General features: G+C 51.1%; 1 protein-coding gene across 1 annotated transcript; it reads left to right on the top strand.

The window, feature by feature from the left end:
• The first annotated feature begins 4,011 nt into the window (after nucleotides 1-4,011).
• LOC100897745 (sodium/calcium exchanger regulatory protein 1-like) lies at nucleotides 4,012-4,715 on the top strand. Its single transcript, XM_003743565.1, has 2 exons — nucleotides 4,012-4,260; nucleotides 4,539-4,715. The coding sequence occupies exons 1-2, from the start codon at nucleotides 4,012-4,014 to the stop codon at nucleotides 4,713-4,715; spliced, it is 426 nt and encodes a 141-aa protein (XP_003743613.1).
• Nucleotides 4,716-14,549: the final 9,834 nt, after the last annotated feature.

Genomic DNA, 14,549 nt, shown 5'->3' with positions numbered 1-14,549 from the left:
TGAATACACATATTTCTTTGCTCTTAGGCGCAGAAGATGGAGATCTCCAAGAAATTGGAGCGCAGGAAGTTTTTTTTCGAGTGTCTTTTGGAATCATACTCAGAATCGACCGACGACATCCTCGAATGATGAAAATGACTATCAATTTTCGAATACGATTTCCCCTTCCGCCTTTGATGGAAAAATGGAACTTCCATCGTCGCCGTAGCCGATCGCGAGCCTTCCGCGCAAAATCACAAGATTGGGAGGAGGCTCGATTTCCTGAAACTTCCTGGATCTCCCGTTCTCTCGAGCCACCCGTAGCCGTTGTCTGTCATTTAAGTTTTAGCGAGCGCTTAGTGAGCAAGGAAGGCTTGCCTCCTGGGATCCGCCGGTCGCTCGGCTTGCCTGGCCGACTGACTGACTGAGTCTGATCGGGCTATGAGGGCTATCGCTTCGACTAAGCGAACAGAGCAGCCAGCGAATGGAGAGTTTGCCGGTGGTGGTTGTGGAGTTGAGGCAAGGAGAGAAGCCAGTCAATGAAGCTAGCTGTAAACGAGTGAGCTGATGCTCTCCTTCATTGAGCGAGTCCCTCAGGAGGCGGGCGTCGAGAAATTCTTTAAAGTTAGCAAACTTCTCAGTTCCTAGAGTCGGGTTATTTGTCTCCATTAAATTTGTCTTGATTAACTAAGAAAAAGGAGTTCGCCGCTAGTATCAGGAGAAAATGTCACTGGAAAGAGTGACTTCATCGTTCGAAAGGCGGAAAAACGCCGTTCGTGGGGGATCGACCCTTCCGGCACCAACTGTCCGACTTGGCTCGAATCGTCCTGACCTCTCCGGAACAGTCTGACTGTCACTTAAGGCCGAACCCGCTCAGAGGGAGTAAATCAGCGATGTCCATTTCGAGAGTCGTTTATTATCAATGGGAGACCTAAGGCATTCTCCTGACGGAAATACTATCAGCGCTTTTGGGATGATCTTCCTTATTATGGACCGCCTGACAAGCTCACCAGGGAACTCTTAGGCAGGTCACTTTGGAAATTCCTCTCTTTCTCGCCTGATATTGCAGGGACTAATTGTACGCTTTTCGTTGCTGTAGGCTCCTCTTTCGAGTTTCCAATGGCGACGTCCGAGATTTGCCGAGTTCCACCAAGGAGAATGTAGAAAGGTTTCACGACGGCAACGATTCCATTAGGAGTCCAATCGAATAAATCAGGCGTTCTGGAGGAGCCGCTTCGTTTTACGGTAAACCCACAAAGCCTCTCTCCGGCGAGTAAGCAGCCTTGCGCGGAAATCATAGTAGCCCGTTGGCAGCAATTCCCTGAGCGGGGACTTTCGAGTCGGTAGTCCTCCTCCATTCCCAGGCTTGCTTTCGATTTACGCGAATTCGAAAAGGATCTCGAGTAGTATAGGCTGAGCCGATAGATAGACCGACCGACCGAAGACCGCAGAGTTTCTCTTAGCGCACTCGGAGCCCGGGAACTCGTCGCTGTCCGAGGACGTCGGGACGATTTTTGTAAAGTCATTAACTATAGGCTCGTTACGACGAGACCGAGGGATAAACAGCGATCAGACGGCACAGCAGAGCAAGGCTCAATCAATCACGACTTTCAATTAGTTAGAGGGAATCGCTGTACTTTTTGTCCCAGAAACTCTCCTGCCCGCTCCGCGACGGCAAACTTTTCGGGTCGAGGATCGACTGTCAATTTCCGGTAGGAATTTCCGAGCAGCACTTTCGAACTCCTCGTAGTTTTGAAATCTTGCCTCTTCTTCCTAGGAGCGCGGGCTCTATCGATAAGGAGAAAAAAGTAACTAAGGGTTTCGGCAGAGCAGGAGCTTCCCGTCTTTCCTGCAAGCGTCACCTTCGAGCATAGATACCGACGTCCGCATTACCGCATCAAATCTTGAGGTGCTCGTTGGGCTTCTCTATTTTCTCATGCTCCGGCTTGGTCGGGTACCGGGCCCCGACCGTGTCACGGTGACCGTCTGGTGAGATCTCGGTCTTCAACCACACGTAAGCAGTCTCATCGGGACTCGCTTCGGATTAAATCGCAAACAAGAGTTTCGAAGACAAAATGCAGTTCGAGAGCACTTAGAGCCAAATTGGACGCGGATCGTGTGACTGGAGCGGCGGAGTCAGACAAACGAAGCGAGCGACCGACGACCAGCTCACAAAACATCCTGCCTCCCGGCCGGCCAGACGTCCTGCTAGGACACAACATTGAAACGTACTTTAAAGAGATGTGGGCGACTGTTTGATTTCAAGTGCTCCGCTCGACTAGCTGCTTGTTCGGCGGGCGACGGGGCGAGCGACGGACGAGTCTTATTGGACATCGGATCGACACGAAAGGTATTCTCGGGGTCAGACGTCCACGCGACTTATTGAACCGTGTGCTGGAACAGCCTTAACCTGAACAGCTCCGACATCCTGCGGACAGACATCCATCGGTGGGACCAAAACCCCAACCAAAGCAAACAAGAGCGTAAAAGTCGTGGAGAGATGAGCCGACGTAATGATTTTTCCTGGACTCGTACGTTGAAGTTACCGTCACCAGAATCCAGTTCGGATACGGAAAGTATCTCGGATACAGAAAAGACGCCTAAAGGGAATCGTAGGTCTCTTCGATTCGATTGATGGCGGGTCAGATCGATTCCCCCCTGCCCAATTCTGGATTCCTCATTCTAGCGGAGTATTTTCCATGGAAATTAACGAGGATCTAACGTCCAACCCCGTCTTTCACTTCCGGTTCTCTCTTCCGTTTTGATCTCACCGAGGCGGGTCTGATCAATATTGTCGACGTCTCGCCCTTTTCAAGCGTTACGCATTGAGATTCGAGAGTGATATGAGTTTGATTGGTCGCAGTCGCACCGCTTTCAAGAACAAATCCTCCGATGCGAAGTCATCCTACCTGCTTGTGGCCACTCGCTCGTTGTGACCGCTGAATGATCATGCCAATTTTATGCAGTGTTTATTCCCAGGAAAAACAAACACAGTAAGCTTACTCGATATATCTCCCTTTGTGTCCTCACTCGAATGCCACCTGCACCGTGGATAGTCTCTCCGATGGCTCGGGTCGCTCGGTCTGATGTCTGTCGGTTGTCTTCTCGGCGAGCCACTAGCGGAGCGATTGCAAGGCGCTGACTCGAGTAATGGACCGAGTCGAATGTCTTTACGAGGTCGGAATGGCTTTGAGCCGCTGCCCATGGGATTGCCGATTTTCTATGGAGCCGTAGATCGGGATGCGGATACCCTTCGATAATCGGGTGTCTGTCCTTCTGACGAGTCGAAGAGACTTTACTCGAACGTGGCTGTCTGTACTGTGTACTGTGTTCGGAATCCACGGAAAAAGAGAATTCGTGTCTTAGAGAACACGAACGCTGAGTTTTTCCGGTGATCGACCAAGACTGATCGACTGAGGCTGTCAGCGAGCGAACATGTGGATGGTCCTCATCGAGCTCTGAGATACATCACGAGAGCGTGGAGCATGCCATGCGCCGGGTTGAGGAATTTGCACCAAATCTATTTCTGATTCATTCCATTGGATATTCATTCCTTCCCTGATTCATCGAGACGAGTACACAACTCATCGGATCTTCAGGATATGATTACGGTGAGCGGGATGTACGGGCTCCCTGATCATGCTGACCCCCAGTTTCGCCATTCGCGCGGTTCCAGTTTGTGGTCGCCGTCGTACGAAATCTGTCAGTTGGTTCACATGAGGTAAGGTGAAACCTTGCCCCGCACGCAATGCTTTCCATTCCGCTCCTCCGCTCAGCGGTGCCCTTTCTTTTTTTTTATTTAAAAACTTTCCGTTTTGCCCATGACAATGCTCGCGGAACCTTCAGTGCATCCGGATCGTGGGAATTCAGTGACTGTGTTTACATTAGAGCTCCGATTTGTTCCCGCAAAACGTTCGTACACGAGCCGTGTTTTTTCCCTCTGATGGGTGATATCCAGCGAGCTTCCCTGAATTCGTGCGAAGGATATTTTACCGATCTTGATCTCATGGATTCTTCCCTCGGTAGGATAGCATGGCCGATGCGTCCCCTCTATTCAATGGAATATGGAAATCCATCGATTCGACAGGTTTCGAGGATTTTCTACAAGCAATCGACATAGGCGTGACCTGGAGGGTCCTGGCTTCGGGATCGAATCCGTCGATTGAGATTTCTGTTGACGGCAAGGAGTGGACGATAAAAACGCATACTCTGCTGCGGACCCATGAGCTGTCATTCAGAGTTGATGAAGAATTCCTGGAAAAGCGGATCGACGGAGTTAGGGTGAGTTTCGATTTTTGTGATCTGATGATTTCTCCAAAGTTTCGTCAATATGCAATGTGAGAGGAGTGACGGTAGGTCTCGATAGAGAATCGGCATTAAAAATTTAAGAAAACCGCTCGAGGTTCCGATAAGCTGTTTCGAATGAAACAGAAAAATGATTTGCAAGCCGAGGGCAATTCGCGATATCTGCTCGGCTCCGAGCCGGTCATCCGGACGGGCTTTACCGTTCGTAAACTGGAATCCTTCCGATGGTTAACACGATAATTCGTCTCAATCAGGTAAAAACCATCTGTACCCTGGAAGATGGAAAGTTAGTTCAGACGTGTCGTGGCGACAAGACCATCGAGATAACCCGAGAACTTCTCGAGGATGGGGATCAATTGCTGACAACTTTTGCTTGGAAAGATATCAAAGCCACCAGATTGTACCGTAGGAGTAATAGAATAACGCGTTAGAATCAAGAATCTGTTCTGTGCGCTCGTCCGGGTTTGCGCTCCGGCAATAAAGTCGTCCGTTTTGAACCCTCGAATATTTTATATGCTTTGGAAATAAAACGGGTGAAATTCAGGTTTTCCCGTGGAGAGAACTTCCCTCATGGATGGAGCAGCAATCGGAATTCCGGCTTAGCTACGCAGTTTTTCCGCTCATATCTTCAAAAGCCGGGTCGATTTTCTCTCGGCGGCACTATACTTCAGCCAGCGTAGCAAATGTTGAGGATATTTGTGTTTTTAACACCATGAATGCTTCGGGATACAATGCTTCATCTGCATGATGATGGCGGCGGCATGCTGGCGGATGTTTCCACCGCTGCAGGCGAAAGCCATGAGAACTCCCGTCGACGGGCGTCGGACAGTCATGGTTCATGATCGTCTAGGGCTGAAGCCGCGACGAAATAAGGAAAGCACCGACACTGGATCGGACGGCATGAAGACACCACTTTCACCCGGGTCAGAGCTCAGATACACAAGTGCGGAACACATGTGTTCGAGTTCCGAGAGGCATTTCCGACTTCAAAGCGGGTCTCCCTTCCGGAGCTCTGGTCGATGCAGTGTATTGAGCCGCTGACTGGCTGGCTGGCTGAGCGAAAAGAATGATTCTCCGCGTGAGTGTGCGCTGCTAAGACGAGACCGACCGACACGTGCCGTGGAGCGACCGCCGATTCAAAGTGGGTTGTGTAAGTTGTTGCCGCAAACATTTGTGCACCAGACGTGGTCATTGTTTCAAACTCCATCAAAACGCGCCGAACAAGAAAATAAGTTGCTGCCACCGTTGGAGAACAATTATGAGCGAAAATCATCCGCTAGAGTGGGGAAGACGCGCGTTGCTCCTAGCAAGGGATACGAAGCCCTCGGATTTTCCTGGAAAAAAAAGCTTCAAACTGGTGCGCTCCGGGGTTGTACTTGGCTGACCTCTTTTTTTCATTTTTGGGATTCATTGAGTATTGATCCCCTATCTCGAAAAATTCTGCTCCTTGTGACGAGCCGCCGAGGTCCTTGATGGATCCTCTCGGAATAAAATGGAGAGTTCCTTTCTATCAGTAGCGGTGAGTTCGGGCAAGAGCTATCGACAGACGGACGGAGAGTGAGCGATTACTATACTAATATTCTCGAGACCTAGATGAGTGAAGACACTCGGCTGGGTCGCCATTTAACATCCGTTTCGAAATAGGTTTACGTTCAGGGGCGACGTTGGGGTCCGTCCGCAGCCAGATCTCGCCCCATAAAGAAAAGCATGTTCTGTGGGATTTCCGTATTTCCGCCCAGTTTGAAGGATATCGCTGATATCGACTTTCGAATCAGATCATTCGGTGCTGTGGCCTCAAATAAAAACATATTGGTAGAGAAAATTCCTCGCAGGGAAACTTCATGCTATACGCGGGATTCTGCTGGCTCCATATTATATTCTCTGGGGAGAATCGTCCCGCGATTTAGTAAGATGTAAAGGAGAATCGTGCCGCGCGATTTCCTTACACCCGTCTACACTGGCAATATAAAATACTTGATTGCTCGAGCCACCCGAGCATCGCCTGAAGCTGGTTTCAATCATGGCGGAGGCGGATCACTACGATAATGACGACAGGCGATGCTGATGCTTGGTCAGGAAGATTATGATGAAGATAAGCGTCGCAGGAACTTCCATTCACGGACGATTTCGGGTCGTGGTTTTGAGTTCTGCGCGGGATGGTGATTTGGGAAATAAAGAAGTGAAGAGGTAAGTACACGAATCTGTTCCAGTAATTATCTCCTTTAGCTGATGAATCTGCCGTCGAAAGTTCCACAACATTCTGGATGCAAAACGTTACAGGCCCAAGTAACGTGACGATGCGTGCTTGTCATCGAAGGCGCTATGGACGCGGGCGAGGCTACTACGACTGGAGATGGTACGGCACGAGAACCAGAATAAATGCTCCAGGAGTTGGCTAATATTTCAATTCCCCGTCCTGATTTCCTGCGCGCCTTTCGCAACCGAAACGATCCCGAGCTCAGAGCTCGACAGCTCGTACTGCCAGATCTCTCTTCAATTAGAGATCAAGTCGAACATCTATCTGAAATTATAATCGATAAGCTTTAGCTATCTTGTGAATAGGATACTCACATGAAGGATACGTTGTGATCCAGTTCATTCGAGACAATTAATTCATACCGGGCACGAAGTCTTAATCAAGGAAGATATGTACTGGCTCGCGCACGCGACCTGATTCACACGTGACACGCGAGCTTTCATCGCCTCGATACATTCCCTTGTGTCGTGGTATTGCTCCCCATCGATGTCGCCTCCTAGCCCGTGCCTCCTCGCTCCAATCCTCGTCTTCCTACACAGTGGAAACAATCCAATAATATGAACTCTTGTCCATCCGACTGCTTCGTGAGTTCGCACGCCGAGCGCTTCATGAACACTCGGAATGCCGGAATCTGGGTATGCCGAGGTGAGTAGCGGAATGCGACGAGCTCCCTCGACATCAAAAGATGAGCAAATTATCCTGATGATGGTCCGAAACACTGTATCTTGTCACGCCCACGCTTGTTTGAATCCGATCAATGAGATATGTATGAGTCCTGGTAATTTTACCCTCCTGGATCTCGATCCCCCGCCGCAACCTGCGACGGTTTTCCCGTTTCCTCAATGGGAGATGCAAGATGAGTGTTCCGCGCAGGATCGGCGACATGATCCATCCAAACATTGGAAACCGCTAAAAATACGGGAGATACGTCGGGATCATCCCAAAAAGGCGACGGTCGGAGTTTCCGCTGCTTGACATGCAGCCCCATTGAGACCAATGGGGAAAACAGGATAACATAAACACTCGGAAATCATCGGGAGGACTCAAGGAAGGTGTTAGGTCCGCTGTTCCGGGTGAGCCTTACAGAATGTCATTGGCGACCGATTCAATCCCGTCCTGCAAATCAGTCAGAGGGCAACGCAGGGGGTTGCGCCGATTCCCCCTCAAGTCCGAGCAGCTTCGAAGGTTTCTTATCGACCGAATCATCAGCTACGAATCCTGGAAATCGTTCCGGACAGTTTCTCTCCTGGAGCAGCTCGAGTAGATGCTTCAAAACTCCTGTCTCTCATCCTCAGAAAATTAATCTTCTCCCGAAGTGATTGAACGTGAGACTCTAAGGAGTGTGAAGGACAATAGAGAAACTCACGACGAGCGGGAGGAGGAGAGGACGTAGCTGGCTACTCGACGCTGTTTTGTGCTCTTTGACGGAGGGAGTCCCGGAAACTTTAGAAAGATCCGTGCTTGAGCTCTTTACGCGCACCGTCTTCAAAACCGAGTTCCTCAGCTGACGGAAATTTTCGCTGAACTCGAGATATCGCCGTAACTTCCAGGAACTCATGTTCCAACGACAGTCGGTGGGAAATTTTACTTCCTACGAATCACAGACTTCTGATGAACGTCTCCGAGCTTCCCTTTTCGAATGCAGAGCGCAGCTGGACTGAATGATCCGGGAGCCGGAGGATCAAAGAACCTTCGCAAGAATGACAGTGCCGTGTGTTGGCGCTGAGAACGCGTTTATCTTCGTTAGGTCGTGACGGGTTTTTAACTCTCGTGGCGGGCTCCTTGCCTGCCTGCCGCGTTCCCGCCAGATATCCTGTCTGCCAGCTCGCAGGGAAGGCTGGCAGGCGAGCGGGCAGGCAGGCAGACGGGGAAGGAAGCAAGAGAACGAAGTCAGTTGAGAGCAGGAGTAGAACGGAGAAGAAAGTGTTGAAAATGTGATCTTCCAATCTCGCTGGATCTGCTCGCTTACCAAACCCCCCGTTCATCGCCCACACCTCCACTCAACCCTATCGCGAGCTCCGGGGGACGACACGCTGCGGTTCGAGGCTCAGCGCGCCTCTCTCTATAGGTTCTGAATGAAAGAGTCGATACGGCATTGATATTCATGTTCTATTCGTGCCCCATCGACTCGAGAAACTCCAGAAATCGAGAAACAGGACCTGTGGCTCGATTTTCGGGCGTCTAAAAGGTTGATCATGCTTCTGCACACCAGATTGAGAAATTCTAATATGGAGTGTATAAACAGCGTCTGCCGTGCTCCCGTCCGACAGAATACTCGTGAGTTCGCAGTCTGGGACGCTGAACGTCGACTTCAAAGCGGCGCATACCCGCTTTGTCGCCGTTTCCCGGTAACTGCTCGCTGTCTCGTTCGAGTATTCGGCTCGTTGCTAAGCCATCCACCCCGATCGGCTCGCGGCCATGAAGCAGTCGCGCATTCTCCGTCGTTGTACCTTCAGCCCTCTTGAGTATCCTCCGATAGGAACTGCATTATTCGTGGGAGCAGAAGGGTGAGGGAATGATCCTGCGTCGATCCACGAAGGGCATTCCTCGGGAAGTGTGAGACCAAGTCTCTCGATATCGAGAACGAGCTCAGCAGAAAATATCTCCGCCTGCCGCCAATTGTACGAGTGGACGATCCATATTCTTGCCCGGGTGAACATATATAGGTACGAAGAATGAGAATGAAAAAAAAGAAGGCATAGCAAGACTCGCAGTCTTTTTCCACCTCGTCAAGCTCCGGGAGCTGCTTAACGGAGTTCGAAAGGGTGTGGCTTATGGAGTCCAATCCAGCAATCGTCCGTATATATAGAATATATCTGCTATCCCCTACTGATTGGTCTTCCTTTCCAGGCGTTTTATTTTCCGCAGGGTCACGGTCTGCATTGAAGTGTAAGACTCCGAAACTCTAACAAAAGTGATCCCGGCAGCCTAAGGACCGAGTGCCGCTCAAATTGTCCTTGTGACCATATTCCGTTTAGAGCATGACGTTGAAGTCGGAGTCTTCATCTGGACTCGGAATCAGGAATTACCGGAGGCGAAACGAGCCCTGATACAGGAACCTTATCCTGGCCGAGCGACTCCCACAAATTCGCGACATTCTAAACTATGTCCCGGGCGTCTCGGGCCGGAACCTCTTCAAGGAGCAATCATAGGTTGCTACATCGTATCCAGGGGTAAATCCCAGAGCGCCGTTTCCAGCTTATCCTGCTTATCATCCTCAGCCGCAGATTCCAGCAACACGATGGGAGTGAAATAATAATCGGATTCGGCGGTCATTATATGATCGACTTTACGTGATATTCTCCGGGTCGAATTCCATCGTATAATCCGCTTGGTGATTGCATTAAGAGATCTCACGTCCTTCGCACGGGGGCCGCTCAAGGAGAGTTATTCGGTATATTAGGCCGCGATTGATTCGACGGCCGGCCCCTCGCCGCGTACTTCAGGGGTGAGCCCACGGGATGCGTCGCACGATTTTGGCGGCTTGGGATTAAGTCTAGGGGAAATAACGATATTATTCCATATGGCTACAGCTGTTGAGCAAGTGTATCCTCATGCTGGTCACACTCCGGATCTCCGACTAACGTTCGGTCGTCTGACCGACACGGATTAAGTGCGAGCGAGAGGCGAGCATCCATGTTACTTGGCGAACCTTCCGAAAAGGATATAGAGGGCAGTCGGACCGGTGGCGAGCCTCGCTGCCGGTCCGGCGTCGAAAGGAGCTCCTCCTCAATCAGCTTTATGGCTGGTGGCATCTATTGGGTCGGGTTTGGGCATCCTAGCAGCAGAAGCAGCGGGCGGGGGGTCGCTTCATTTGTTCGGTGCACATTTCCGGTATGGAACTTCTTCCGGCCAGCTTGCCGAGCCGTCTCGCCAAGCTTACCAGTAAGCTATCGGACTGGCTCGTGGGCGAGCTGAGCGAGCACGCGGGCGTGGCCGCCAATCTGATCAGTGCTGATGAAACAATTAGGGTTGATCCGAGCATCCGACTGTTGCGTGTCTCGTACTTCGAGGTCGTGAGTAAAAACTATCGCTCGGACATCTCGAGAAGCGAATCCGACAGATCGAAAATCGGCGAACATGACGTCTGCGCGTCACGCGTCACCACCCACGATCCCAGCTCAGGACATCGGGATGGCCCGGCTGAATATGGAGGAATCGATCCCGAAGAATCGATCACTATAGTTTTCCTGCGGTGCCTTAAAGAATAATAGTCGGCAAGGTCGGGGACCCTGAGAAAAGGAAGATCGTCTGCTCTTAGTCCTCACAGAACGTCACGCCGAATCACCGCTCGACGGAAACGAGCTCCAATTCCTCAGTTGAGCCGTTCATGGTCGGATCCGGGGAAGAGAATTATTTTGTCTCAAATCAAAACTGCGAAAATTCCCTCGATGCAGAGCTCTTTTCTGAAAAGAAATCGGGGCATTGACGTTGTTGTTCGAACCCCGATTGTGGGTGACCAGAGCTCCTCTATCAACGTCCGGCCAAAGCTGAGAAGGCCATCGAGCTCCGGTGGTCAAGGCTGTACTCTCATGGTCTCGAATAGCGATGGGGTAGCAACATTTGACACCTTCAGTTTTTCTTTTGATCGTTCCTGACGCTCCACCTCTGGAATTCTGTCCAATCGTTGGGGCGACAATCCGGTTGCCCGCGCTTCCAGGTGAAACTGCGGAGATCAGGCGATTTCCGGGGTTTTATTTTTTTCGTCGCTTCCTCAGCCCGCGGAAATCGCCGATCCATCCGCGTGTCGAGAATCAGCTCGCATTCTGTTCTCGAGAATCGGGAAGTGCAGTGCGAGCCAGTGGTGTTTCTCTCGCTTTCCCCGCACCATTCTACCCATCGCAATGCCTATTCGAAGTCGGAGCGCTCAGGACTTAGCGGGAGCGGTGTGTTCTCCTGCCTGCACTTAGCAGGCGCCGCCCCTCTTGCTCCTCCTTCGGCCCTCGATCATTGCTCAGAGCTTGGGCATCGGCTGGCTGAAGCAAGCTGCCGATCTAAATGCTTCAATACGATAACTGCTCTCAGATCAGAACCACCGGATCTTAGCGGCGGCGGTGAAAACCAAGTCTGTGATCTCGTGAACCACAACGAACTCACCCGCTTTGAGGGCTGTCTCTCCGAGCACCGCAGAGTTCTCTCATCTCTGAACTTTGAGGGTTCCTTTAGTCTTCATCTGCTCTGCGCCTCGGGATCGAGATCGACTTCTCGAACTCCGTTCTGCTCGTTCGAGCTTCTGGAATCCTCGTGTTTTCTAGAACGGGAACCCCATTGAGGAGCGACAGCGGTGGAAAAGACGGAAACGATACCGACGGTCGCGAATTGGCGGGGTCGCAATCATTCATGATCGGTCAAGTGATAAGGAGAACTGTGAAAGTGAATGAATATACTCTTTGACTGTTCCAATTGTGAGGTCGACCAATAAACTACAGCGAGGGAGACTAGTGCATAAAGGTGAGGCTAGGTTAACGGAGTTCAACGGGGATCTCTCCTTGAGGTTCTCAGGATGTCGCCGTCCACTCTCGAACCTCAACTCTTCGGAGTTGAAGGATGGACTCCTTCTCGATCCCCTATCCCGATTTCCTCGAACCCTCCCCAGGAAGAGCAGAATTACGCGTAGAAATGTCGATGCAGGGGATCCTCCGTGAAACAACCTCCTCTCTGATATTCTTCGAGGATATATCTGTGATTTCTTTCGACAAGATGGTCCTCTGAGTGGTTTATTTATGCGAACTTTATTTCGGCGCCATTCGATCAGACCTGCTTGCGGAATCACCGCTCCCGGAACCGATGTAGGATCCTCAATTCGCGCTAAAACTGTTCTTCGAAAGATTCATGTGTGCAATGCACCAGGATCATCCAGGCGCGAATTCCTCTCACTCTTTTTCGGGACCGACCCCTCGATTCGCTTCACGGATTGGATCGACGGGGGGACATCGGAAAGGGTTTTCGGAAGAAGCAACGTGTGCGGTTCTTGAGTAGCTCCCCTTTCGGCCCTCCTTGAACTCTTAGAACCGTCAGAACCAGGAGGGTTCTTGTCAAGCCCGGGATGAGAATCATTTCTCGATCCAGTTATCACGTCAAGATTCTGACACTCCGTTGACAACCGCTCACCGAATCTCGAGTTTTCCTTATCGGAGAGCTCCTCCCGCAAGCATCCGAAACCCAGAGAATGGTCCTTGTTTTCGGTCCTCTCCGCGGAGACCCTGAGCATCGAGTACTCCATCGATCGAGGGGTATCCGTCCTATGATCGGGAGAATTCCTCGATGAATTCCGGGTTCATCTCTCTCATTTTCTCTCAGGCTCTGACCCCCTGTCCCTTCTGAGCGACTACGTGCTTCTGGCAACGCGCGAATTTGAAAACGCCAAGAGAGAACCCGAGGTGTGAGTGACCCAGGTCTCATTCCGCGGTACGATCTGTGCAGACAATTACAATGGTCCATAGTTCCCCGCAACGGGATGATCTCTTCCGTCTCCCGTACTGCTCTCCCCGGTCAGGACGTTCCCAATTTTCGAAGCGAAAACGGCCCCATCGGATCCTTTTTTGATGGTGGAGTCGAATGCGGCTCGCGTGTTCGTTCTCTTCTTCCTGGAAAATCTGAACGGAGATGCCTCCTGTGAAGCCAGCAACTTAGTGGCAGAGTTCGTCCTTCTTTCGCTTGTAGCCGCTCGAGTCCTGTTCTTTCCTTTCTCTGATGACCCCACTGTCGCATCGGTTCTCGATACGACAAAAATTTACTGTTAATGGGGGGATTCCTTGACGTCCAGCGTAATAAATTAATAAAGCACGTCAGGGGACTCAGAGCTCGCTGACTGCTCTCTCGGCAGACTAGCCGCCTCAAGAGAATAAGGATCAGCCAGTCCGACCAAGCGGGTGAGCTAGGGACGACACAGAGAGTCAGGGCGAAAGTCGAGAAGAAATCACTCGACTGAGACATGACTCAAATGCTCGGAAGCCACAAATCCTGGCGGAGTCACGCTACACTACACATTGAACAGGTTTCTCCCGGGTATCAAGTTGCTTTCCGTCGACAAACGAGGGAGAATCACTAAAGCACAACTTGATTGTATCCACCTGAGACTTCGCCACTTCGGTCTTAGTTCGCAGAACACGGCAGGGGATGCGCCTTTGTCGGGATATTTTGGGTTCCTCTCGCCATATATTCCAGCCAGACACGCCGATACATAAACTCAGGACGGAATATCTGCTATGGAATGGGGCGTCGAATCGTGGAGCAAGCTGTACTCGGTCTTGAAGAAGTTTCAACCATTTCTCGGGTCGAATTTCACTCGAATCGTTCCGACAGTACGGAGCTAGTATACCACAAAGTGCTGTGGCCTCGGAGTCTCATGATTGGAGGAGCAGTCTCACCGAGTCTCCTGAAGTCATCCTTGATTTTTGGGATTGCGTGGTACACCTCAGCTCGTACCTCTCCGATGGAAAGACATTCTGGTGAGGATCGTAAGCATTCACGACGAATGAGCCTCACACCGAGAGAAATCGGAATACTCCACCGATAGGAACCGTAACCTGACGGTATCAGCTCCACTCGGGGGCTGCGGGGTAGATCTGATCGAGTCCTCGGCAGCCATTGCGGGGTCTATCGGACCCGATCGGTAGAAACATACAGGAGGCCACCTGGAGGATATTTTCTCACGAATCTGACTACTGACTGCGTCGTGAGGCTCATGATTGGACCTTAGAACTCCGCGCGGTCTGCGACGGGCGTCCGGAATTTTTGAAGGTTTCCAGGGGCGATTTTTCCTGTGTTTTTTCCGTTTAAGTTTTTGACGTTTTTTCTACGGAAAACAGTTTATGGGAAATGGCTCGTGAAAATACGGGACCGATTGCGACCTCGCACGAATGAACTCTTTCCCCCTCTGCTGATTGTCTCTCAAGGCTCGCCGAGCTCCGAGCGATCGAGAGAAAAACGAGGCGTTCCGATGCAGGAGGTGAATTCATTTACCGTGCAATCGCTGCATCGTCCCAACCCTTTCGAGAAGAGCTGC

This window comes from Galendromus occidentalis, unplaced genomic scaffold (assembly GCF_000255335.2).
Source record: "Galendromus occidentalis unplaced genomic scaffold, Mocc_1.1 scf7180000077448, whole genome shotgun sequence".
NCBI lineage: Eukaryota > Metazoa > Arthropoda > Arachnida > Mesostigmata > Phytoseiidae > Galendromus > Galendromus occidentalis.
The sequence above is the reverse complement of the archived record's forward strand: the minus strand, read 5'-3'. Positions and strand labels throughout refer to the sequence as shown.

Excerpts from the sequence above, each read along its gene's own strand:
- LOC100897745 (XM_003743565.1), top strand. The coding sequence starts at position 4,012 with ATGGCCGATGCGTCCCCTCTATTCAATGGAATATGGAAATCCATCGAT. Across the intron at positions 4,261-4,538 it reads AGCGGATCGACGGAGTTAGG|GTAAAAACCATCTGTACCCT; the intron begins GTGAGTTTCGAT and ends CGTCTCAATCAG.